Source organism: Pseudonaja textilis, chromosome 5 (assembly GCF_049901715.1).
Source record: "Pseudonaja textilis isolate UNSWEBS1 chromosome 5, rPseTex1.2, whole genome shotgun sequence".
NCBI classification, from domain to species: domain Eukaryota; kingdom Metazoa; phylum Chordata; class Lepidosauria; order Squamata; family Elapidae; genus Pseudonaja; species Pseudonaja textilis.
In genome coordinates, this window is record NC_141994.1 from 29,068,781 (window position 1) to 29,093,228 (window position 24,448).

Consider the following 24,448-nt stretch of genomic DNA (forward strand, 5'->3'; position numbering starts at 1 on the left):
ATGTGCTGGAGCTGTCAGAAAAGTGAATTGTCCTGTTTTTGGAATTTCTCTCTCTGTGTGTGTACGAGGAAGAAGGATGCGTTTTGTTCCTGTGTGTGTTACTAACAGGAAACACTCTGGTATATGTTTATGACATCTTTTGTGACAATTTATGATGGCACAAGTACCTCACAACCATTAAACCTGTGTTTAAAATATCAGTGAAAGAAGAAATAGGCAACATTTGTATTTTATTTAAATTTCAAGCAAAGTCCAGCCATATTGCATGATACAGATATTTTTAATGAAAGCTCCCACTCCATGAGCACTTCAAATTGCACATGCACAATTCATTTTGGTGAATTCTTAGGCCAAATCTTTAACATAAGTCTTCCTTACCTTTCTTGAAGTATTTCAATACTACATTTGGTATCCTGAAGTACTGTAATACCACATCTTGCCACGCCAGAGATAAAACCACTCCTATTCATGATGTTTCTTCAAGGGATTGTTCCAATAATTAAACAGGTTAATTTATAAGTTTCTTTCATCATTTTTGTTTCTCAGTGGCCTGCATCCTCTATATGAGTTACCAGTTCTTTATTTAATGGTGAAGTGCACTTAGGACATTGTTAGTGACTACCATTAAAAGGTTACATTAATCAGTGCAACTAATTGGTCAATAATGTAAGCTTCACATCTACTTTTGTTTATTTTAGAATAATCAAACTAAGTAGAAACTCTGTATAGTAAATAGGTATGATCCAAACCCCAATTCCTGCAGCCTGCCTACCAGTCCTTCATGTCAGAAGTCCAAGAGTCCAATTAACTTTGATATATATAACTTTTCAGCACAACATAATGTCCAATAGTTCCTAGTTTGTGTGAATATGGATTTTAAGTACAAATCCAAGTGTTGGCAGACTGGAATAGCAATTGCTCTCTAAGTCCCACCAAATATTTTTGATCAACTAGGGACTGTATTTTCTTGCATATTGCTTAATAGTTATAATTGTTCAATAATTTTTCATATTTCTATATTTAAATGAACATTTCTACTTTGTCCATTATATTTCATCACATTGACATATAGCATTCAGCTTTCATTGACATATAGCTTTCCAGAACTTATCTTCCCATTTCCACCAAACCTGCTCCTTTAAAACTTTAACTTTTTCCATTTTTAAACACTTTTGAACTAATAGTATTACCATACCATTTGCTAAATTCTTAGTGTTGTATGTTACTGTTACCATGTTCTTAACATGTGTAAATATGTAGCTAGTTTTGTGAATCCCAGTAAAACTTTACAAATTAAGTATCAAAAATTTGAATCATAGCAACTGGACCAAAATTTGTTAAACTGAAAAGTTTCACTTCCCATTCAGGAAGCTTCATTAGTCAAAAAAAAAAAAAGGCAGAAAGTCAGTCATTGGAATGTACCAATTATTGCCACACCAAGTTCAGGGGTTTCTCCCCAAAATGTATTATGTCAATGAAGACTCAATCATTCAGACCAAAGGTATCTAAAAGGTCATGGCAACTGGACCAATATTTGTTAAATTTTTGAGGAGAACCCCCGAAACTGATCTGACAAGAGTTGGTACATTCCAATGACTCTCTGATTCTCTGCCTAAGTAATTTCTTATTTTGACTGATGAAGCTTCCTGGATGGGAAGCTAAATGTCTCAGTTTAATAAATTTTGGTCCAGTTGCTATGATTCAATTTTTTTTTAGATACCCTTGGGCTGGATGACTGTCTTCATTGACACTTTACAAGCTAAGGGTACCATGAGATGTTCTACTTACCTGCTTTCCTAGTCTGGAAAGAAAAAAGTCTGAAAAAGGAATAGAATAGAGTCAACACAATAATAAAGGGATAGAAGGCAAATCCATTGGCAATTTATTAAATGGCAAGAAACCTGGGAAGAAATATTTCACATCATTCAAAGAAAATCCATCTCAATGAACTTACTATGAATGAGGATTGGCCAACATTAAAGATATCTTACTGACATCTATATAGCTACTGCTTCCTTGATCTTGTCCCGTGCATACTTAGTGAATGCTTCAGGTCAAATATCTAAATTTATCATTATGGATAGAGCCATGGTGATGCGGTAGTTAGCATGCAGTATTGTAGGCTAATTCTGCTGACTGCCAGGAGTTCAATCCTGAGCAGTTCAATGTTGACTTAGCCTTCCATCCTTCCTGAGGTCAGTAAAATGGGAACCCTGATTGTTGGGGGCATTATCAAAGTCCTTATAGTCACTGAATCTCTTACAGACTTTAGAACAAGAGACTCAGTGACTATAAGGATTTTGATAAATTGAAACAAAGGAATAAATTCATGAATTGCTGGGAATGAAAATCATTCTGGGAGAAATTCCAGGTTATTTGGTTTTACTTAAAGCTGTTAACTTAAATGCTGTTAAGCCATGCTTTAGAAAGTATTAAAATTATCCTGATGTATATATAATATATAATATATATAATGTATAATCAGATTATTTGGGGATTGGGAATGTTTTGGTTGTGTCAGTACTCAAAAAGGGTTTGAATTTGCTCATATAAGTATCCTCATGTTTTGATTGATTAACAAAAACATTGGCAGTCAGGTAGGTATTTGTCTATATCTGCAGTTCCATGAAAGTAACTACTTTCAAATTGATCAATATAGGAAGTAAATCAACAATTAGATTCTGACCTTTTCAGGGCTCTTTTCTTGTGCCTAACAATCTTTGTATTGGTTGTCTTTTCCAGACTAGAATAGATTATTTAGTGAAACTGTCAGGAAATGTCAGTGAAAGCCTGCAGTGCCAGCTAACTGCAAGAGAACAGAGATAGTGTATCTGAAGTCTATTATTACCTTTTATTAGAATTCAGTTAGAACTGAATAGAAAATTTTATTCAGTTGGCTTGTCCATATGCAACTATTGCTGCTCAAGACAAACTATAGTAAACTATACAAGTTATAAAGGTTGAACATGATTCCGTGATGGTCTTTGAGAATATGCTGTTGAGAATAGCACTTTATTATAGTGGGTTTTGTTCAAGCTATTTCAAAGCTTATTGGAGTAATTTACACTTTAATTATATACTTCTACTGTCAGGGTTCTAGAAGAACCCAACTCCAGTTAACTCCAAGACAGACATTTTCTCAAAGTTTCCTTTTATTAGAGTAGGTATAGTGGCACATCTGGGAAATCCCAAATCTGAAAGTTTCGGGTTTCCCTCCAATAAGTAAAAAATTACAAATCCACCCCCTGCACCCATCATTCCATCACATGCCTCAATCACCATCTGTCCCAACTTGAGACATCCCCCTTAACCACTCCTCAGCCGGGTGCAGGAATAACATGACCTTGACTTTAAAGAAGAACGCTATTATGTCTAACCACATATGTTCCATAAAATCCCCCCTCTCATCTTCCCATGCTCTAGAATGTGGCAGCGTGGAAGCTTCTGGTGCTAATATGGTTTCCAAAGCTGACATCTACATTATATTCAGTATTAAATTATATATCATACTGGGAAGTAGAAAAAATGAGAAAATTCTTTCATATTTCCCAAATATTAAATGCAGAAGCTCTTCTGAAACTCTAATTTTGCCATGCTTAATAAGTAAATTTATGGAAAAACCTTTGATTCCATGTAATAATCCCACATTCCTATGAGCAAAAAGCTACTGACATAATTTCTAGAAAGGGGTAGTTTTAAATACCACTTGAACTATGTATGTCTCCTCATTAAATTATGCAGGTACTTATTTCATGTGCATCCTGAGTTCTAGGTTAATTGGGAAGAAGTATATAGTCATAAGAAAAAAATTAAAATACTATTTCATATATCAGAAATGATAATATTTTTTGAATGTGGATTGCTAGCTGTCTCTGTCAGTGGAAGGGTGCAGGAAAGTACTCGTGTCCTAGAAGAAGCACCGAGTGCTTGTATTTACTTGGTAAAATCAAACTACTGAAAAATGTATGGAAAACAGAACTGTTCAGAAAGGAGATAAAGAGTAAATATTTTATCAGACTGTGAATTTATTTTTATAGCTGCAAATAACAAAACAAATTAAGACTCTGTGATTGCTTACAAGTACCTGTAATGTTAACCCATTACTCAAGAATACAAATTGTAAATGCCGCATGACTAGAAGACCTCCAAGGTCCCTTCCAACTCATGACTAGAAGACCTCCAAGGTCCCCTCCAACTTATTCTGCTATAAAAGGCATATCCGAACAATTCAATGTTATTGTTCAGATTACCTATGGCACTTGGTTCTGATTCTATCCACAATCAGATATTTCCTCCTCTTTAAAGAAGCTGATGTTTGCAAAGGAAATAGTGGAAGGAGCACTCTTCCAAATGGCTAAATTTAATGCTTTGCATTGCAGTGGAGGGATTATCTATTTGTTTTTCAAGTCAGCAATTGGTTTAGAGAAAAATAATGGTTTATAGGTACTCTGGTTTGGTACAAAATCTTTCTTATTTATCAGGCTAAAATCTGCTTTAGGTAAAACCATTCAAATGTATATTTCTAATCTATTCTTATGATACCACTCAAGAAAATTCTTTATATTAGGAGTTATGTTTTAGGAACAGAATTGCAAAGCTTGAAGCCATTGTAACTTATTTGAATATTTCGCATATTGGGATATCTAAGAAATTTGTCCTTGACACTCAGCCTCTAATGTGTAATGTGTAGATAGCGAAAAGGACAAAGTATAATGCAATCAGAGTCCTTATATTTCACATTGGCATCATTCATTATCTTTTCAATGTTGTTTTTACATTTTTAGCCACATCATTTGTCCTCTCTCAAGTGCCTAAATAACAACTCTTTCCAGCTGGTGACGTAGGCCAAAATACACTTCTCTTGTTTCATGAATAAGCTTATCAGCATGTCAGGTTATGTGGAACTTGTTCAGATATGCAGCCTGACACAGTAATACTCAATGTCATCTAGTGTCTGCCAGTATATATTTCTACACATTAAATTAAACAATCATCAAATTTCCTTTTTGCTCAATTAGTAATCTATCATGATGTTTGCCTTTCTATTTCTTGCCATGTAACTTCAAATTAATTTCACATTTATTGTCTATAATGGAAATACAGCAACATGTCGGGTTACCAAGTGACAGTAACAGAAACATAAATTAATATAGACTAATGAACTATTTATTTTACATGAAAACACCCAGTAACTATAAAGTGACATTTAAATGACCTCTGTAAATGATTACTTTTATTCTAGTAATAGTGAAATAAATATGAAAGAGGAAATATATACTCATTTATGTATAGTTTATTATAAAACATGTGCCAATCTAAAATGATGTATGTCTATAAGCAATCTAAATGAGTGGGTATATAAATAAATAAGTTGTAAGTGGTGCCATAGAATATGTACAGCATCTTTTTAAAATAACTAAGTAAGACACAACTGTGACAGGAAGGATAGTTTCCCAGACTTTCCTAGGAAGGAAAAGGCAAATATTGGTAGTAGGAGATTCAATTCTTTGGGAAACAGAAACTATAGTTTGAAGGCTGAATCTAGGCAGGTATGTTGTCTCCTTGTAGTAAAAATCAAAGATGTAACTGAGAAACTTACTAAAATAATCAACCTCATGATTACTACCCCTTTCTTCTCCTACATGTGGGAATCCATGACACAAAATGAATGTAAAACAGTAACAAGAGTTTATGAACAGCTAGGAAAGAAGTTAAAGAATTCAGAGCTCAAGTGGTGTTTTCATCTATATTTCCCATAAAAGGCCAACATCAAATGAGGGAGCAAAGGTTTCCTAGGCCATGGTCTGCATTACCTACACGAAGGTCTACTGGCAAGAGATGGAATGAACCTCACAAAAATGGGGAACAATATATTTGGAAAATGACTGGCTCATCTTACTAACTAGAAGGACTTTAAAATTGAGGGGGGAAGGGGAGGCAATGTTCAAGACCTTGAGAACCTGATTCCAAACAAAAACCACTAGATAATGAACCATATAAGGAGGTAGAGAGTAAAGAAAAAGAAGGCAAAAATGAAAAATAGAATGAAGTAGAGAGTGATGGAAAGGACAGAAAACCCAGATACAAAGTAGGAGATATAAGAAACATACATAAGACCATAAAATACTCAAATGCTCAAAGTTTAGGAAACAAACGGTGAACTTGAAATACTAGTACATGAAGGTAAATATTATATAGCTGCCATTACTGAAACTTGGTAGGATGAAACTCATGACTGGAAAGTATTGATGGAAGGATACAAACTATTCAAAAAAAAACCAAACCTAACCTAACAAAAGAGGAGGTGGAGTTGCATTATATATTAAAGATCATTACATCTCTATAGAAATCCACAAAAACCAAGGATGAAATCGTCCTAGAGTCCATATGGGTCAATATAAAAGGAAAAAAGAATGACATTGTTATAGGCATATATTATAGGCCACCCAACCAAGCAGAAGAAATAGAGGAACTTTTTGCTGAACAAGTAACAAATGTATATAGGAAATATACCACAATAGTAAAGGGAGACTTTAACTACCCTGGTATCAACTGGGAGACAACCTCTGCAGCAAGTGGGAGCTCAAAACAGATTTCTAACCAACATAGCTGATAACTTTGTCATCTAAAAGATAGAGGAGAACTAGAAGAAAAACTATACTAGAGTTAATTCTTACTAATAGATAAGAAGCAATAGAGGAAGTTGAAATTGCCAGAACTTTGGGCAAGAGTGACCATGTCATATTGGAATTCAATATAATGCAAACACAAGCAATAGCCTTCTGCCAGTTCCAAGATGCTGGATGACAGCAAAGTAGAGCTGTGGGTCTGCTGGCAGTGAGGGTAGGGGAGCAGCCATGGACTGGGATAGCAGGACAGCAGTTTTAACATTTCCTTATGGCCTGTATGGTCATTTCTGACACCTCCAGTGATCTTCATCTAGTTTATGGGTATAGTCATGCTTGTGTCCCTTTTTACGCTAGACTTTGCAGGTCCTTTCTACTCTTGATGTCCTAGTGAATGGTCTGGATTTAATCATTCTCCCCATTTTGAAGTTTGGGGCAACACCTGCTCTCTGCCACTTCAGACAGAATACATAAAGGATCAAGCAAGACTGCCATAAAGCTTCTTCAGTACTGTAGAAGATTTAATTAGAAATACATAGAGACTCCATGGCCTCCTTCATTTTCAAACTTCATTTTTGTTTCTCTTTCTGTTCTTTACCATTTCTTATTGAGCAAAACTGAACCATTTTCATTCTAAAAAAAGATAACTAAAAGCTATGTTTAAACCAAATGCCATTCATTTGTTTGTAGCCTGAACCACTAGCTGGCAGGATTTATACCTGCAGATAATAAAGTTTGGACAGTGTAAACACAAGCAATAGAACATAATACAGCCAGTATCTTAAAAGAGCTGATTTTAATAAACTCAGAGAGAAAAAAATCCATAAATGAAAAAACTAAAGGGGAAAACAACTCAAGAAAGTGGGAAACTCTGATAAATATGATCATAAAAGCCCAGTCCAGCACAATATTGCTTAAAAAAAAGGAATCTGGGAAGAAACCATCATGGTTGCATAAAAATGTCTCTGATAAACTGAAAGATGAAAAGAACAAGAACAAGAAATGGAAAGAGGGACACATAACTAAGGCTGAATACTAGCATATAGCCCGAATCTGCAAAAATCCACAAAGATGAAATCAGGAAAGCTAACGCTCAGAATGAACAAAGGCTTGCAACAAAAGTCACAGATAATTTAAAAAGTTTCTTTCAACATACAAATAACAAGAAAAAAGTCAAGGAAACAACAGGTCCACTTATGAGAGAGGATGGCAAGGAAGTAACAGGCAGTAGGGAGAAAGCAAATGGCCACCTAGTTGGTTCAAATACCAGTTCAGCGAACCAGATGAAAATTTAACATCTGATTCAGCCAAACTGGTCCAAACCAGTAGAATCCCACCCCTGGTGTTAGGGTTTTATTTCCATGTATTGCTTTAGATAATTTCCAGACTCTTGCTAAACCCAGCAGCAATGAATTAGAATAACAGGAAAACTGTACAGAGGGTGATAAATACAGCTCAAAAGATCATTGGTTGCCCTCTGTCCTCCCTGGAAGACTTAGCCAGGTCCCACTGCCAAAGCAGAATCAAGGCCATCAAAGGAGACCCCTCACACCCTGGTATTTATCTTTTTGACCTGCTGCTGTCTGGATGGCACTTTAGGTCAATAAAATCCCACATCACTAGACTAACAAATAGTTTATTTCCCTGGGCCATCCAAAACACAAATAAACACAAAGTCACTATCTTATTAAGATGTGAAATTCAATACCTCATTCAGATATATAATAACATATTACAGTACAATCCTTCTCTTGTGTATTATACTCGGCAAAGTGTCAGTCAGTGTTGGATGTATATTTTGTGTATATTCATAGATATTGTATCCTCTAATTGCAAATGGAGACTTTTATGGCAAGCTTTGATTTGACCTTCTGCTTTCAGATGCTCTACTAGAGATTTCCGCAGTGAGGATTTCAGAAGAGAGCAAGTGAATAAAACAACATGTGCTGTCACGTTGCAAGCTCCAGTGCTTTATTATATGTGCATTGAGAGTGAATGATGTGCAAAAAGAGTCTTTTTATCTTTCATTTGGAGGACATCAGTTTGACTCTTTCTGATCTAGTCTATTAAAAAAAAGCTAGTTGATATGAATACTTTCACAACCAGTCAGAACCTCTTTAGGAGCATATTGGGCAAAGTTGAAGCCAAAGCAAAGAAAACCCTATCACATATTCTTATCACTGTGTCTTTGACTGGGGGAAAAAGAACATTCTTTCAGTGTTGTTATGAGTGTTTCACAGGCTTACTTAGGAAGAGATGATTATTAAGATAACCTCGTTTACACTAAGGTTAGAAATAGCTTGAACTGCGTTGGGAAATATATTTGTAATGAATCAAGATGTAGCAATAATGCAGGAGTTAGTTCATTTCCGTTTCCCAGTTAAAGTTCTAATAGCGGCATAGTGAATTACGTGAGGTGGGTCATTCAAAGGTGGGTCATTCAAAGATGGTTCTGAATTTCAGGATCTATCTACTTTTCTAACTAATTTTGAGCTCTAGAAACCATTAAAGTTCTTGGCATGTAAATATAGGACGGTGGCGTACATTTATATTTTCTTTATTGGCATAAATATTTATGTTAGTGGTTTTCTTTACTCTAGATAAAAAATAAATAAAAAGTGTTGAAATCAAGGAGAGAATCAACCTACAAATTAGGAGAAATGTTTATAGAACAATCAGTGGACTGGCTTTCCTTCAGAAGTTGTGGATGTTCCATCACCAGAGGTTTTTGTTTGTTACTTTTAGATATTGTCTGTGAAGTAGTTTCATTTGTCAGTGAAGATTATCTTTTAAATGTTTGCTAGGTTTATCAATTAACCTCTGTCTAAAGAACAAAACCCCCAACAATTTTCATGAATTCTTAAAAGAAAAGAAAATATAAAGTTATGATCCTCTATCTCTTTCATCACACTACAATACCTTTGAGTAATTAAAGAAAAGTTATTTGCTACAATTATGAAATGTCAGTAAAACTCATCAAGGGTTTGGGTTACTTCATACATTTGACAAATGAGTTGCCAAATAGACCAGTTAATCGGGGGATTTGCTTAATTCTTGATTCCCGAAATTAGGCTATTCTTTTTCTTATTTCACAAATTATTAATTCATTGTTTGTTTTGTGAATTACATAAGGGCTTAATTTAAGTAGTGGAGTTGAAATTCAGGGGGAATATTCTAACTATCAGACAACCAAACATAAGGCATTTTTAATTATTTAATTATTCTGCCACCACTGTTTAGATTTTTTCATGCATTGTTAGACAATATATAAGGCATAGAAGAATTTTTTTGTAAAACAATAATTTGATTATTTTACAAATAACAGCACAATAGTAAACATTAATCTATGACATCAATTCTCCAAACTGTACTTGCTGAAAGGGCTAAAATATGTTCATTTTCCTGGGACCAATTAAATGTAAGAGGATATATATGCATATAATAGATTATGACAAAAGTCTATTTTAAAATTATGTGTATACACTGCTCCAAAAAATAAAGGGAACACAAAAATAAGACATCCTAGATCTGAATGAATGAAATATTCTTATTAAAAACTTTGTTCATTACATAGTTGAATGTGCTGACAACAAAATCACACAAAAATTATCAATGGAAATCAAATTTAGCAACTCATGGAGGTCTGGATTTGGAGTTACACTCAAAATTAAAGTGGAAAAAAAACACTACAGGCTGATCCAACTTTGATGTAATGTCCTTAAAACAAGTCAAAATGAGGCTCAGTAGTGTGTGTGGCCTCCATGTGCCTGTATGACCTCCCTACAATGCCTGGGCATGCTCCTGATGAGGTGACGGATGGTCTCCTGAGGGATCTCCTCCCACACCTGGACTAAAGTATCCCCCAACTCCGGGACAGTCTGTGGTGCAAGGTGGTGTTGGTGGATGGAGCGAGACATGATGTCCCAGATGTGCTCAATTGGATTTAGGTCGGGGGAATGGGCGGGCCAGTCCATAGCATCAATGCCTTCGTCTTGCAGGAACTGTTGACACACTCCAGCCACATGAGGTCTAGCATTGTCTTGCATTAGGAGGAACCCAGGGTCAACCGCACCAGCATATGGTCTCACAAGGGGGTCTGAGGATCTCATCTCGGTACCTAATGGCAGTCAGGCTACCTCTGGCGAGCACATGGAGGGCTATGCGGCCCCCTAAAGAAATGCCACCCCACACCATTACTGACCCACTGCCAATACAGGATGTTGCAGGCAGCAGAATGTTCTCCACAGCGTCTCCAGATCCTGTCACATCTGTCACATGTGCTCAGTGTGAACCTGCTTTCACCTGCACTGTGAACCTGCACCTTGTAGTATCCCCTCTCCAAATATCAATAACCCATTATCGCTATGTCTAATTAAACAATTTTCCCATTTTTTAAAAATTCCCATATTTCTTTGTTCCCAGGTCCTGTTTCTTAACCCTTCTTTCCCCTTGTATTTTCCCCTTTATTCTTTCACTCCAGTTTTCATCCCCCTCTCTATTTATCACTCCCTTCTGTCTTTTGAATTTCTGCTGATTCACTTTACCTTTTTTAATTTTCTGGATATTTCCCTCTTTATTCAATTTTCCAAATCTCCAATTATTTATTTCCAACTCTTTTCCTCTTTCTTTCCAAAGTTCTTTGTTCTCGATGGCTATTAAAGATGGCCCACCTCCTCTTCTGTCCTTTGTCTTTGTTGTTCATACTCTGCAATCACATTTTCAATGAATCTTAAAGCAAAGCCGAGCGTTTTACCTCGTTCCTGTAATATTTCTTTCATGTTTCTAAGTTCCATTTTAATGCCAGAAGAGATATTGCCATTTTACAGCTTTCTAATTAGCAATTTAGTCCAAATAGTGTCTTTAAAGTTAATTTCCAACAGTCAGCTTTTATTTTTTTCCCCTCAAGTTTTAATCCTCAGCTAATCCAATGCCAATTCCATTCTATCAGAATCAACCATTAATCTAAGGACAGAATCTTCCTGTTTCTTTCTTTATTTCAATGTTGCAATTTTTCAAAGTTCTTGTTTTATTGTATCAATTTTCCTTACAGTTTTAAGAAACAGAGTGTTTTGAAGGAAAAACAAGTTAGATTTAACTCAGATGGCACTCTTTGTTCTGACAAGTCCACACCCCCTCTTTTCTTTTTTCTTCCTAATTATTCAGAGCTTTTTAAACCACAATCTTCCAAGAAGGTCAAATCCAATTGACATTAAATTTTCTCTTTAACTATCTATAGTTCAGCTTTATAAGTGCCTACATAGAATCAAAAGATACTTATCCAAATATATTAGATGATTCCTTCTCCAGCTTCTACCTTTCTCAGTTCACAGCCCCGCTGCCATCAAAAGCAATTCACACCTTTTTTTCCTCTTTCTATTCACTGCTTTAAGCCCTTTCTTGAAAATTCTTTGAAATGTTAATCCTGGGGGTATCTTCCATTTAATTATATTGTCCCATTCCTCCTGCTGTTCGCTTCTTTCTCTCCTGCACAAATTTATTCCAGTCTAATCTAATTCCAGCCATTTTAGACCACCACTTCAGGCATCTTTGGTAAGGAGCAATTGCCAAGCCAGGGAGGGGATTTGCAACTCCCCTCTACCTGGCTGATGGTCTCCCCTTCCTGCTCCGCCCCTATAAGGCGGCTTCTGCCCCAAATCTGGTCGATCGGGGCTCTCCAACACCAAAGCACAGACCAAAGCCATGTACAGTCGTGGTCAGAGGTCTGTCTTCGGGCAAGCTCAAAACCAGAAGCCCCTTCAATGTTTTTCAAGTGCTGTCCATGCAAAGCTTTGGTTTTCCGTCAATTTAATCTGTCATCCAGCTGTTTTTTTTCTTACACTCTGCCTTTGTTTCTGTTGTTTTTATAATATTCTCCATTTTCACAGCCTGCAGCAGTTTTTCTGTACTTTGGTTCACATAGTCATTCAAACTTCATTTTTCTTCTTCTGTAGTTTGATGAATTTGCAATAGCTCTCTGCCCCCTATTCTTCTTGGCAGGTACGACCTGTTGATGTCACTTTGTGGATGTAAAGCATGGTACATATTCAAAAGTTTGTGTGTTTTCCAGTCCAAGTTTTCCAGTTCAGTCATAGTCCAGTTGATGATTCCAGCTGGGAAACATATCACTGGAATTGCCCGTGTATTAATAGTTTTAATTATGTTTTCAGCATCCAGTTTTGATTTTAATATTTTGTGGACCCTCCTGATGTATTCCTTTTGCATTGACTCTTTGACTTTTCCATTCAAGATGTTATCTGCTTCCCATATGCCTAGGTATTTGTAACCATCATCCTTTGCTAATGCTTTCACTATGCTTCCATTTCTCAATTCTGTTCTTTCTATTTTTTGCATTTTTCCTCACTGCATGAATAATATAGCACATTTTTCAAGTGCAAAGTTCATTCTGATGTTGCTGAACAATTTAACTGTGCTGAGTATTGATTTAAGTTCAGTGGGGCTTTTGCATACATTTTTAAAATTTTAAATTTTTATGATTATGGTTATTCACTTTATTTGTATTTTCAAGCCACAAATAAGTTGGCTTGAAAATATAAATAAAGCATTTTTTCCTTGTGTCAGTAAAGACTCATGAGAGCAGGTCTATCATGAACAAGAAGTATACGATCATAGCAATAAGGACAATTGGACAGTTGGAAAGCAATGGTGGTTTTAGGTTATACAAATAGCCAAGAAAGGAATGTGACATATTAAAGTATAATTAAAGAAATACTGACAAGAAATATCTGGTTATTGACTCCTAATCAATATAGTAAATATAATACTTTAACATTATTCTCGTGGGCTACAGTTTGTTAAATTGGTTATAATTATGTGCCTGTTATTATGGTGGTGTCAGGAGAAGATATAAGGGAAAGAGCAAACAATTTTACACAATGACTAGTAAGGTACTGTATTACCAACTGATGTGTCAGAAAAATCATACTTATATATTAGTCCTAGTGTTTCTAATGTCAGGGCCAGTAACAGTGGAAGAGGCTTTATAGTCAAAGAGTGAAAGAAAAATGGGTCATATGTGACAGGGTCCAACATATAGTAAGTTTGCCTTTAGAATTCTGGAATAGAATAATCAGAAAGTAAGCATTCTGTGAGAGCCAGTTTCATGTACTGATTAAGGCATCAGGATCTAGAAATGGGGAGTGTGTGTGTGTATGTGTGTGCGTGCATGCGTGTGTCTGTGATCTGTCTATCTATCTATATCTTTCTATCTATCTACTGTGTCTCTCATAATAGATTGAAGTTTTTCAATATCGGACCAAGCCAATAAGCAAAATGAACCAGGAGTCAAATTCTGAGGGAAAGCAATAGTTTTTCAGATTGTCCCCTTCACCAATTCCCCCTCTGGAAGACCTGAATTAGCAAAGGCTATTCTAAATGCTTAAATTCTTAAATGGAATCTTGTTGTTCTCAGATAGACAGACAATAAAATTCTGTTGTGGAGTGGCATTGCAGTAATAATCAATTGCCAGCCCAGTTAACTTTTGTACATAGACAGTGGTGGTATTCTACCAATTCGGTCTGGTTCGGGGGAACCAGTAGCTCCAAGGATAATCTGTGAGCAATCCGGTTTGCTCTGATGATCAGCTGCTGCACACTCCCACCCACCCTGGCTTTATATTGACCTTTATTTCCTGGTTTTGAAGCTCAGCTGCTTCGTGTGGCACAGCGAATTGCCCCGCGTCAGCTGTTGAAGACACAGGGACAATGCAGGATTGCAGGAGAAGGTGATTATCAAACCTTCTGTGTGTGCGCAAAGCGTGCCCACCAAGCCATGCCCACAGAACCATTGTTAAAAAAAATTGAATCCCACCACTGTATATAGGTTAAAAGAGTGCCATATTTTTCATTGCTAATGAATTATATACTATTTTGACAGTAGTGTCTATGGATTTAGGTGTGCTTGTCAATCACAGTTAAACATGAATGAACAGAGTAACCAGCTGTTAAAAAAATAAATCATGCCTTGCAAAAAAATTAATGTTTCACTGTACTTTGATCAGATTTCACCTGTGTTCAATTGTGGACAATATAGATAAAAATACAATATTGACAATCTGGAACAAAACAGGTACAAGATGGTGAAGGATGCAGACAGAATGACTTGTGAGAAATAATTAAAAGATCTAGATACATATACTTTACCAAACAGAGGATTCAACTAACTACTCTTTATGGTTAGTTATAAAGTTTTGATTCTATGAATTGGATAGCATTTATCATGATTGTTCACTTCTTGTATTTTTCATCAGAAAGGAAGTTATTAATGGCATCATTGGCAGCTTATGTCTATTATTTGGGGTAAAAAGAAAAGAAACCATCAGTTATGTACATAATATACTGTACATTTGAGTTTCATGACACAATTCTAGAAACACCAAGTACTCTTCTAATGTAAACTGAATTAAGAAACTAGAGCTATCTGAAAGCTGTTGGCATAATATATGAGGCAGCTATTCAGACCTTGCTGTTATAGAAATAAAAAAAAACCCAGTAGAACAGGATTTTTAAATATTAATTCAGATTTTAGATTCTACTGCGCTTATATTATCACATATATTATCTCAGGCAATGTGCATGAAAAACTGAAATGCATTAATTTCTATGAATATGTATACCTAACATGGTATACATACTAAGTAATATTTCAACAGACCACCTGATTATTTCATGTTGTGTTCATTTTTCCTCTCCCCCTCAATTCTGTTGTTAGCCATCACTTGGTCATCTGACTGAAAACTCATTATACTGCAAATTCTCTAGAGCAGGCACTGTGACTTTCATTTGTCTATGAGACACTTGTTTAAATAACAAAAAGTCTAAGTAATGTGTTTGAAGCTTAGAATTATTCTCTTGCAAAGTACTACTGTTGATTCAACATAACCCTCCCCTGAACACTCTTAACCCAGTATAGTGTTACAGCCTGATATTCCCATTCAACCCAGAACTTCCCTGAGTAGAACAGCTCCTCCACTGATTGCCATAGAAGAAGAAAACTCTTGTGTACAAATTAGTTATCTGATTATAATGAAGGAACACTTTGCACCAACCAGAGAGTTGTATCTACATCTGACTAGAACGATAATCTGGAGTCAACCTCAAGGTAGACTAGGTTAGTACCACATGTCAGTTCCAGGAAAAAATAGGCTGTAGTGCATTAGACCCTGATGTTTTAACATATATATACTTTGCATGTGTTTAAGTGGAAAGAAATATGAAGAGAAATGTAAGGCTAATTGTTACTACCAGTATAACAATATTCTGCCAAGTTCCCTGTTCTTTCTTTACAGAATATAGTTATGGACATGTGGAATATAAAGGCATCCATTCCATTACATCTGAAAAATAATAATAATGAAGGCTCACAATGTATTCAGATCATTACAATAACTAGGTAACTGCAGTATCTGTTAATAGGAAGTGGAAGAATTACTCCATAAGGAAATGCTATTTTTGGCAGCAGTCCTATGCTCACTGCCATCATTAACTCTGTCCTAGTCTTATTTAAGGTCACTGGGATTTTTGCAAGAAAGTATGCATGAGACCTAATATATATCATACCTATGAAGGCTGAAAAGGTAAACAAAAATATAATGTACAATTTACATTCAAGTGCTTGCTGAAAACATTTATGTTGATCTTGTCATTTTTCATCCCACAACAATGTTATTGGATTACTTCTGCACATTGTTATTATTTCTGGATTTTCTATTATCATTTTATACTTAATACATTTAATGTATTGATGTTTTAAGTGGTATTCATTGCCTGAAGTTGTTGCCTGAAGTGCTGTTCTATTGTCATTATGGCCCTATCCCCTTTGCCACCTTTAATTTTAAGGAAAGTTAGACTACTAGAATAAAAATGTTTTATTTGGGGTCTTTTAAGCCAGTGGTCCCCAACCTTTTTTGTGCCACGGCCCGGTACCGGCATCACAAAATGATCCGTGGCCTGGTACCGGCATCAGCACGCATGACAAAGCAAGGCGAGCCAAGCGACCGGCCAGCCAGCTGTCCCCTGCTTTTCTCCACCACCTTCAACTCTTCCTTTGTACCTTTGTCGATGGGCTTCGCTTCAGGACAGCTTTGGGACGGTCGCTCGGCTCACCTTGCCTTGGGTGCTGAAAGAATCCTTGCGCCTTAGTTTCATTCGAAGCCCCCACTTCGATGAAACTAAGGCGCGAGGATTCCTTCAGGACCCAAACACCGCTTTCCAACCGGAAAAGCTCAAACAAGATGGCGGCGCCCAGGAAACCGGCGGCCCGGTAGGAAATGTTCCACGGACCGGGATCGGTCCGTGGCCCGGTGGTTGGGGACCCCTGTTTTAAGCGATTTTGTGGCCTGTGCAGCCATTGATGGTATCTGTTCTATCATTAAGATTAAGAGACTTAACTAATTAAGATTAAAAACTTAGTTTCTGTAGAGTCTCATAGAACTAATATTTTCTTACAGTATTTTAAGATTCCAGGGGAAAAGTGGGCTAAGGGCAAAAAAGTAGAAATAATTCTAAAAAATGGGTTTAGAGCTGAGTTCTAGTAATTTAAATAATAATTTAGCAATAGCATTTAGACTTATATAGCAGCACATAATTTATAGCATTCTCTGGGCAGTTTACATTGTAAGCCTTATTTGCATATTGTCCCCAACAAGGGCATTTTACTGAGCTTGGGAAGCTGGAAGCCTGAGTCAAACTTGAGCTTTGCGGTCAGAGTTTTCCTGCAATACTTCACTTTAACCACTATGACACCAGGGCTCATTTAACGTTCATATCTGTTTATGTTGCGGTCTACTGTAACCTACTATAGTTAGAATATAGTATACAGAATACAGTCCATGTGTGTGACAACTAAAAAAATTAAACTGTGCTGCATTTAAGTAAACCTGAAATGATTTGACAGAAGAGATTTCAGCTTTCAGACCAATTCTAAGCTCAGTCACATAAAGGAAGCATCCCTTTGTAAACTGTTGGTGCATTCTCCAGAAGGATCAGAACAGTTGCTTAAAGGCTTTTATCTGGTTATTCTCACCCATGAAATCCCAGCTGAAACATACATATGCCCCAAAGCATGCAGACAACCTGACAATGTTTTTAAAGAGCCATGCCAGGATAAACCATCTTCAACATATTTTCTTTGCTTGAGCCCAAAATCAGAAGGAAGAAGATAGCACCAGAGGTGGTATTCAGCAGGTACTGACCAGTTCTGGAGAACTGGTAGTGGAAATTTTGAGTAGTTCAGAAAACAGGCAAATGCCACCTCTGACTGGCCTGCCCCCATCTTTTCTCTGCCTCCTGAGTTCCAGCTGAACAACTGGGTCTTCTTTTATTGCCCTGCACAAGAGAATGGAGCTGGAAAGCAGGTTAGCGGGGTGGGGAGGGAATGGGATTTTGCAGTAACCTTTTCCCAGGAGTGAGGAGGGAATGGAGATTTTGCAGTATCCTTGCCTGCCACACCCACCAATCCATGCCCACCAAGCCACGCTACACCCACCTAGCCACGCCCACAGAATTAGTAGTAAAAAATGTTGAATCCCATCACTGGATAGCACCTTTTCAGATGAACACATTTAACTAAAAGACATGCTTTGATGAACTACAGCTCATTTTGTTAGATTGGTGGGTTAACTAAATTTGTGTAGGATTTAAACTGGGATAAGGAAGGGGGTGAGGAAGCTGAGTGATTATGCTGATGCAGATTCCGTGTGAGACTGAGGGCAAGTACTTTATCAAATAACAATTGTAATGTTTGGAATAGAATGGGATAGGATAGGATAGGACAGGGAATGAGAATGGGTATAGGAAGAGCTAGAAAGGCCCTTGGAGGTGTTCTAGTCCACCCCTCTGACTAAGTAGGAGAACCTATACCTATACCAGTTCAGATAAGTGACTGTCTTGACCTGCAGGCCAGATGTTTCACATACCGGCCATTCCCATGCCTGGTTTAGTGAAGGGGAAAAAAGTCCCGATATGTCATGTGATGATGCCGTGACAATGTGAAAACTCTAGACTCTTTTTAAAACATCCAGCCAAACCTATCCTTGGTTATAACATGCGAAAATTCAGAATGTAGCTTCTGTTAGGTTCATTTGGGAAATTCTTTTTTGACCCCATGGTAAAGGCTAGTTTGACCTCAGCTACTCTTGGCAATTATTTATATCCTTGTTTGTTCAGTTTGATATTGATTTTTTAAAATTCCTTGCAATAAATGTCTCTTGTTCCTTGGCCTTTTCTAAACCTGACTGGAACATCTGGCATATTTTTTTCCACGTAGAAATGTAATCTGTGTGGGTTGATCCTAAGCATTATTTTTGTAGTATATGAAATTTTGCTGATGCCTGAAATGTCAAGGGGTAGCCAATTTATTTAATCTACTACTGTGTTAAATTTTCCCATGTTCATGTTTCCTATATTCCATGTTACCACTGTAACTATGTATATGCTTATAGCTTTGGATTTCTTTTTTTCTATATTGCAACATTGGTAACTAAATGTCCCAAAGATTTTAAAATAGTTGCATCATAAACACCAATAGTATTCTTTAAAAATCCACAGCTTTTCCTAGGTAGCATATTGAAAGCCATATTTCAGTCATTTAATCTTGTTTATCCAGGTAGTTTTCCTGAAAAAACACAGGCATGTTTCACCATTGCTTTCTATTGTACGGCACACAACGATGCCTTTGCTGTTGTTCCTAAAGTGATCTTCAAGCATAGTCTTATATCGCTGCTCCCCAATATACTGTAGATGTTAGCTGCTTTAGCAACAACTGGGCTAAACTTCACACTTGGGTGACCCAATGGAACTATAGCATGTACTCCGAGCATTCTTCATTGATATATCTCAAGAACAATTGCACATTCACATCCCTCACAATGAGGCACCATAATAAGACTTGTAACAGAAAACAATGCCTACTAACAGATAGATAGGTTATATGAGTCTTATCATAGTATGTATAACTGAGAAGTAAACAGCACTGAGTCAAACAATGTTTCAATCCCTATTTATTGTAAGGTAAGTAAGGAGTTGATAAGTTTCAAACGAACTAATAAATGAACATGATTAAGAGAACAATGTAAATGTAAATAACTGGGCCTTAAAAAAGAATGTGGATGTTTTTTTGTAAAAGTTGTAATAATAAGCAGTTTTAACGGAAGGCTATAATGTTGCAATGTGGTTTCCTCAAACTGTGACCTAACAAAAGCCATAAGAAACATAAAAAAGCACAGTTTCCATGACCTCCAGAGTAACTTTAGAACAACCTTGAAAGGGATGTAGAATGTCTGGCTGGCAGTCTATATGTAAGGGTCAGATAGTAACAGACTATGCAGATCATAAGGAAAGGTGAATGCTGTGATAAGGAAGAGGCAAAAATGTTTACATGGAACGGATGCTCTGCACTGCCAATATTTTAATGCTGATTTGGCAAAGTTTTCAGCTTGGATTAGATCCAAGATAGCTAGGACTACTATATTCATAAAAAGCACAGTTGCATGGGATTTCATTGATGCAGGATAAAAAAGAAATGTACTTGGCTGAAATATTGATTCATTTATTCAACTAAACTCAACTAAGCTCTGGTTTCTTAAAAAATAAGATGAACCACAGTTTGCTTATATAACCAGTTCAGGCCACTTTACATTTGAAGTGTTGCAGTTAAGGCATTCCAGTAAAAATAGAATAAAAGCATATTTAAAAACCACAAAGTCATATTTTATAGACAAAAATGGCTTTACATTTGTAAAACTAGCCTAAAAGATTATTAAAGAATCAATTGGTTTGATACAAATCTATTTTCTCCCTTTTGGTGTCTTTTTGTACCACACCCATTTCTATTTATTTTACTAGAATTGATTTCAGTAGGTCACTAGTTCAAAACCATTAGTTGTGAGGAACATAATTATTTATTTTAAACTGGGTGGGAAATGTCATATTGTAAGTGTGAGCAAAACTAAGCAATAAATATTTAAAGAGCACCAGTTGAGCCCTTTTTTCTATCTTAGAATAAATATTTATAAGAAAGGTCATCTGAGACAGTCATAAAATATTATAATGGAAACCTTATAAAGAAGTCCATCCAAGTTGCAATCATCTATCCAATTTTCTAAGAGCAATCATCATTTAACTTAGGAGGATTTGTGCCATCATATATCATATCATATATCATATCGTATTATCATACATCATATTATATAATTGTATTTATATTTGCACTGAATGCTTGACAAAAGCAATAAAAAAAACAGTTGCATCCAATTCAATCAACTTTTTACCATTTACGAGTGATCCCATTTCTTCCCCAACATATATTTATACTTCAGCACAATTCTAAACATATTTGTCAGCTTTAACAGTCAAGTTATAAACTAAATTGAAAAGCTCAATTAAATAACTTCAATCTTATGGGTCATGCATGTAAAATAAAAAACAGGAAATAGCTTTCATGAAAAGTCCAATTTGTTATTTTGTTCCAAGGGTTCGAGACCCGATTGATGCTCTGGGGCAGGGTTGGCTCTTGTCCTTCACTCCAGATCTTGTAGGGGACATGAAAGGAGCCCTCAAATTGGCATCTCCCAGGCAACAGTGATGTCACCAGCTAATCCTTTCAACCCAGAGGTGCTTTGATGCTTCCAACACAAGTGCAATGTGAATAAATCACTAACAACAGCTCAAATTTAGTTTTTAAAAAGTCAGAAAATATAAAAAAACAAGATCTTCAACTTCAGTTGATTGTGCTTGTGGGTGATCTTTGGATGACTCAGGTTGTGGTAGTTCAATCATCCTGGCCTCTTGGATCTCTATTTATTTATTTTGATTTATTTATTTTGTCAAGTGCTTAGAATATAATAGAAATAAGAATAAACATAAGTTTAAATACATGACATAGGAACTAATAATTGGGAACGATAGGACAGGGACGGTAGGCATGATTGTATGCGTATGCATGCCCCTTACAGACCTCTTAGGAATGGGGTGATGTCAATAGAGGTTAGTTTGAGGGTAAAGGAATGAGGGTTTGAGCATGTGACAACAGAATCAGGTAGTGAGTTCTAGACATTGACCACTCTGTTGCTGAAATCATACTTCCTGCAATCAAGTTTGGAGTGGTTTACATTAAGTTTATATCTGTTGTGTGCTCTTGTGTTGTTGTGTTAAAGCTGAAATATTCGTTAACTGGTAAGATATGGTAAGATATGATTTTATGTATTATGCTTAAGTCCAATCTTAGCCGGCATAGTTCAAGGTTGTCTAATCCTAGAATCTCAAGTCTGTTGGTGTAGGGTATTCTGTTGCAAACAGAGGAGTGTAGTACTCTTGTAAAATATTTATGGACTTGCTCAATTGTATTAATGTCTGATATACAGTGTGGATTCCAGACAGTGGAACTGTATTCAAATATTGGTCTAGCAAAGGTTATGTATGCCCTAGTTTGTAAATCAGTATTACCAGAGGAGAAGCTTCATAAGATTAGATTTACAACTCTTAATGCCTTTTTGGCAATGCTGTTGCAGAGAGCTCTGGCACTTAGGTATGAGAATATGGGAATATGAGAACATGCCTACTGTCCCTGTCCTATAGCCCTTGACAGAGTGAGGTTCATCAACAAGGACATATCCACCTAGCTTGTATTTGGTGTATTGATTTTTTTTTTACCAATGTGTAGGACAGAGCATTTGTTGGTCGAGATTTGGAGTTGCCAACTGTTTGACCATTCAGACACATAATCAAGGTTGCTTTGAAGGATGGTAGCATTATTGGTGGTGTTGAATAGTTTTACACCATCAGCAAAGAGGATGCAGTTGCTTATAAGGTGATCACAAAGGTCATTTATATAGAGTGTAAAGAGTGTGGGTCCCAGAACACTCCCTTGAGGGACACCACTGTTAACTGGTGCAGGGTTTGATAGGGCATTTCCTATTTTTACTATTCATTGCCTGTTTGACAGGAAGGCAATAATCCACTTGTGAAGGGATCCAGAAATGCCATAAGATTTTAATTTTAATAGCAGTTTGTCATGTACAACTGAGTCAAAGGCTTTGCAGAAGTCTATGTAAATTACATCAATTGCTTTACCCTGGAGAAGTAGTGTAGTCCATATGTTTTTGCAATGTAGAAGTTGCAAATTGCAGGACATTTTTTTTCTGAAACTAAATTGTTTACTGGAGAGTAGATTGTTTGACTCTAGGTGGAAAATAATGCATTGATTAATGATTGATTCCATAACTTTGCACGTGACACAACACAATGAGATTGGTTTGTAGTTTTCAACCAGGCAGGGGTGACCTTTTTTGAAAATAGAGATGGCCATTGCTAAAGACCATAGGTTTGGTAAGAAGCTGGTTCTGAATGATATCTCATATATTATGCTTAGGGGTTCTGCTATGGCAGTGGAGAGCTTTTTTAAGAAGTATGCATATAAGCCATCAGGGCCAAAAGATAAGGATGGTTTTAAGTGACATAGTACATTTTCTACATTATCTTCAGTAAAGTTAATATGTAGTAGATCATTGCAGTTAGTTGTGGTATGATTAGGAAATGTGGGACATGAGCTATTACTGTTTACAAAGACTGAACTGAAGAATGTGTTGAAGAGGTTTGTCTTAACAGCTTCATCACTATAGTCTTTCCCATTAGGTCCTTTTAGGGGTGGTATGGTTTTTGAGTCTTTAAGTTTGGTGTTTACAAAGTTATAGAAGGTGTGGGTGGATTTTGTGTGTAGAAAGTTTTCCACTTGCTTGCAGTGGTAATTCGTGCATTCTGCCTTTATCTGTCGGCATAAGGTGGTGTATCGGTTTTTAAAGTTAGCTACTTATTTAGTTTTGTTTTTACACCATAAGGATTTTTTTTGGATTGAAGTTTTCTTATTATTTTGGGTAACAAAAAATGTTTAGGGGTTATTAATGGAACATGTAGTTTAATGACTCTTTCAGGTTCATGCAAGAAGGCATTATATTGTTATTACAGCCAGAGAACAGAATGTGCCAATCAAGAAATGATAAGTCGGCAGCTATGAGTACATAATTGGCTTTTTTAAAATTGTTTTTTGGGGATCCATCATTATGATCTTCTTTGAAGTGGTGTAAATTTAGACAAAAGTCAATCATGCTATAGTCAGTTTGAAAATGGTTCCTGTATTTGTAGATCATAAATTGAGTTTGAGTTGTTGCAGAAGAGGAGGATGAGGCAGTGGTTTAGTCTAGTGTTGTTATATACTAATTGATCCAGTCCCAGTGTGGTAATGGCGTTGTACAGGGTTGCATGAATGGGTTCAGATGTACATTCATTTGGTGTCCAATTTATAAGAGGCAAGTTGAGGTCACCAAGAAAAATAAGAGGGTGTGGGCAAGAGGCAGCCCATGTCAGTAGTGAAGTTAGCTTGTTTGCATGAATTATATCACAGTCAGGGGCTTGATAGCATAGTAAGAAGCGAATTGAGGTATTTAAGGACAGTTCACAAACAGTTCTAGGTGTCTTTGTATACCATTGCCCATGATAACTTTCTGGAATTGTTTTGAAGTGCTTCCCCTCCTTCTGTGGACAGTTTCAGAGGTGTTGGTGAGTGGAAGAGGTCCAACCCTAGGTGTCTCTCACTGCTCATCTTTAACATTTACATAAAACTAGTGGATGAAAACATTAGAAGCTTGAGATATGTGGTATCATACACTAATGCCAGTCAGAAAGGAACAAAAAGGAACAAAGAATTCAAGGAAATCTATCCACTAAAATTATTTGTGTGATTACCGGATCAGACATGATAAAATATTTTAAAATTATAGGTTTATACTAGCTGTAGGAATGGCACAGAAAAT

At 36.4% G+C, this 24,448-nt stretch overlaps 1 protein-coding gene across 4 annotated transcripts in view; it reads left to right on the forward strand.

Moving 5' to 3' along the window:
- The window catches only part of SLC16A7 (solute carrier family 16 member 7), an 87,214-nt gene that overhangs the window by 2,244 nt on the left and 60,522 nt on the right, over nucleotides 1–24,448 (forward strand). The window contains exon 1 of one of the 4 annotated variants that reach the window (XM_087934429.1): nucleotides 17,823–17,998. The exons of 2 other annotated variants lie outside the window; for them this stretch is intronic. In XM_087934429.1, the coding sequence (XP_087790555.1) occupies nucleotides 17,982–17,998 (17 nt within the window). In that variant the 5' untranslated portion in view covers nucleotides 17,823–17,981. Of the gene's footprint in view, nucleotides 1–17,822; nucleotides 17,999–24,448 lie in introns of those variants that run through there. One more of the 4 variants, XM_087934428.1, reaches the window with a different exon arrangement.